This window comes from Octopus bimaculoides, chromosome 25 (genome assembly GCF_001194135.2).
Source record: "Octopus bimaculoides isolate UCB-OBI-ISO-001 chromosome 25, ASM119413v2, whole genome shotgun sequence".
Taxonomy (NCBI): Eukaryota; Metazoa; Mollusca; class Cephalopoda; order Octopoda; family Octopodidae; genus Octopus; species Octopus bimaculoides.
The window spans coordinates 15238070-15239796 of NC_069005.1; the positions used below are offsets into that span (position 1 = coordinate 15238070).

At 35.8% G+C, this 1727-nt stretch overlaps 1 protein-coding gene across 1 annotated transcript in view; it reads left to right on the top strand.

Annotated features, from left to right (window-relative positions):
* The window catches only part of LOC106877388 (EF-hand calcium-binding domain-containing protein 5), a 207420-nt gene that overhangs the window by 131493 nt on the left and 74200 nt on the right, over positions 1 to 1727 (top strand). Inside the window, exon 13 of the mRNA XM_052976829.1 lies at positions 1364 to 1520. Within this exon, the coding sequence (XP_052832789.1) occupies positions 1364 to 1520 (157 nt within the window). The remainder of the gene's footprint in view (positions 1 to 1363; positions 1521 to 1727) is intronic.

Here is a 1727-nt window from a genome sequence, read left to right on the forward strand (position 1 = left end):
AGATTGTGATTTTGATTCTTGGACCAGGTGACACATTGTGTTCTTGAACGAAATACTTCATTTCATGTTGCTAGCAAAAACAAGTAATCCTTGATGGACCGGCATCCCATCTAGGGGGAATATATATGCCACAGAAACCAGGAAACTGGCCCTATGAGTTTATATGACTTGGGAAGGAACTATCCAGCCATTGAAACCTTACCAAAGCAGATATTGGAGCTTGTCCACTCCTGTCAAACTGCCCAACTCAAGCCAACATAGAAAACGGATGTTTAATGATGATGATGATGATTGTACTGTCTTTAAGATAACTTAAATTTGATGTTTGAATGCTAAAAGTTTAGATATACTATTTTTTTTTTTGGGGGGGGGTCCAATAAATTTATCCAGGGAGATGAGGTGGTGCTCATAACCTTTACAGGTCCTCCTAAACCTGTGAATTTTGATGTGACTGATGCTTAACCTGAAAAGATTAATATTTGCAAGAAAGATATGAATGAGGGGAGGGAAACTGGTGGTGTGTGGTGTTTAGTCTGAATGCTTGCAACAAAGCAAACTTTGCCAAAGGTAGCCAAAAACCATGTGGTGGCTGTGGCAGTAGTGGCAGTAATAGTGGTACCAGTGGTAGCGATGGTGATAATAATGATGATGGTGAATTAGGCATCTCTATAGAAGATTGTTTCAGGCAGAATTTCTGAAAGTTAACAATGAATTTAGACATAATTCTTTTTTTATGCAGCTTTCAACTAATTTCTTGAACTGAAATTCCATTTTTTTATTTTTACTTGTATTGTACTTTATTATTTTCACTTTTATTCTATTTTTGATGTTGTTATATTATTGTTTTTTTTTTACATATATTTTGCTTCTCTAGTTAAATGCTCTCCCTTTCGCTAACCCATCCAGTTGTACTGTGGAAATGATTCCTGAGTTTGTACGAAAAATTGATGCAAATAGTCAATGTAGCTAAGTCAGTAGCATGTCAAAGTGGCTGTAGTAATATTTGAACTTGAAACCATTTACCCATATCTTGCACTGCAATCATGCCAAAGTCTCTGGATCTCATATAACTACTCAAAGATCTCATATAACTACTCAAAGTAGACTCTAGACTTGAAGATTTATGTCAGTTAAGACAGAGAATAGTAAGAGTGAGGGGGCATAAACAGAGGCATGAACAGAGAGATGATGAAGATGAAATATTTATTTATACAGAGCAATAAACTTTGTTAGAAGTGTGTGTTGATGGATGTGTATGTGTTGTTCTGTGTGTGTTGGTATTTTGCTTTACAATGACAACATATAGTAAATCTTCAATCAGTTATTTTTATTTGTTTCAATATTTGTTTAAACTTCAACACAGATCAAACAAGAAGTGCAACAGAAGAAGTTAAAAGCAATTTCCAACAGTTTGTTTGAGATGTGGGACAGCGACCAGTCTGGATATGTTAGCATGAAACATATTGAAAATGTGATAAGTAATTTAAGAAAAACTCAAGAAGAAGATTTGGTTGAAATAAGTGAGCTATTCTTTAATTCTCTATAAATCTGATAATCTCTGCTTTATCATTATCCTTATTTGTTCATACCAATTTAATTTTACTTGGCATTAAAGATTCTACTAATTCCTCCTCCTCCTCTTTCGCCTCCTCCTCCTCCTCCTCTTCCTCCTCCTCTTTCGCCTCCTCCTCCTCTTCCTCCTCCTCCTCTTCCTCCTCCTCTTTCGC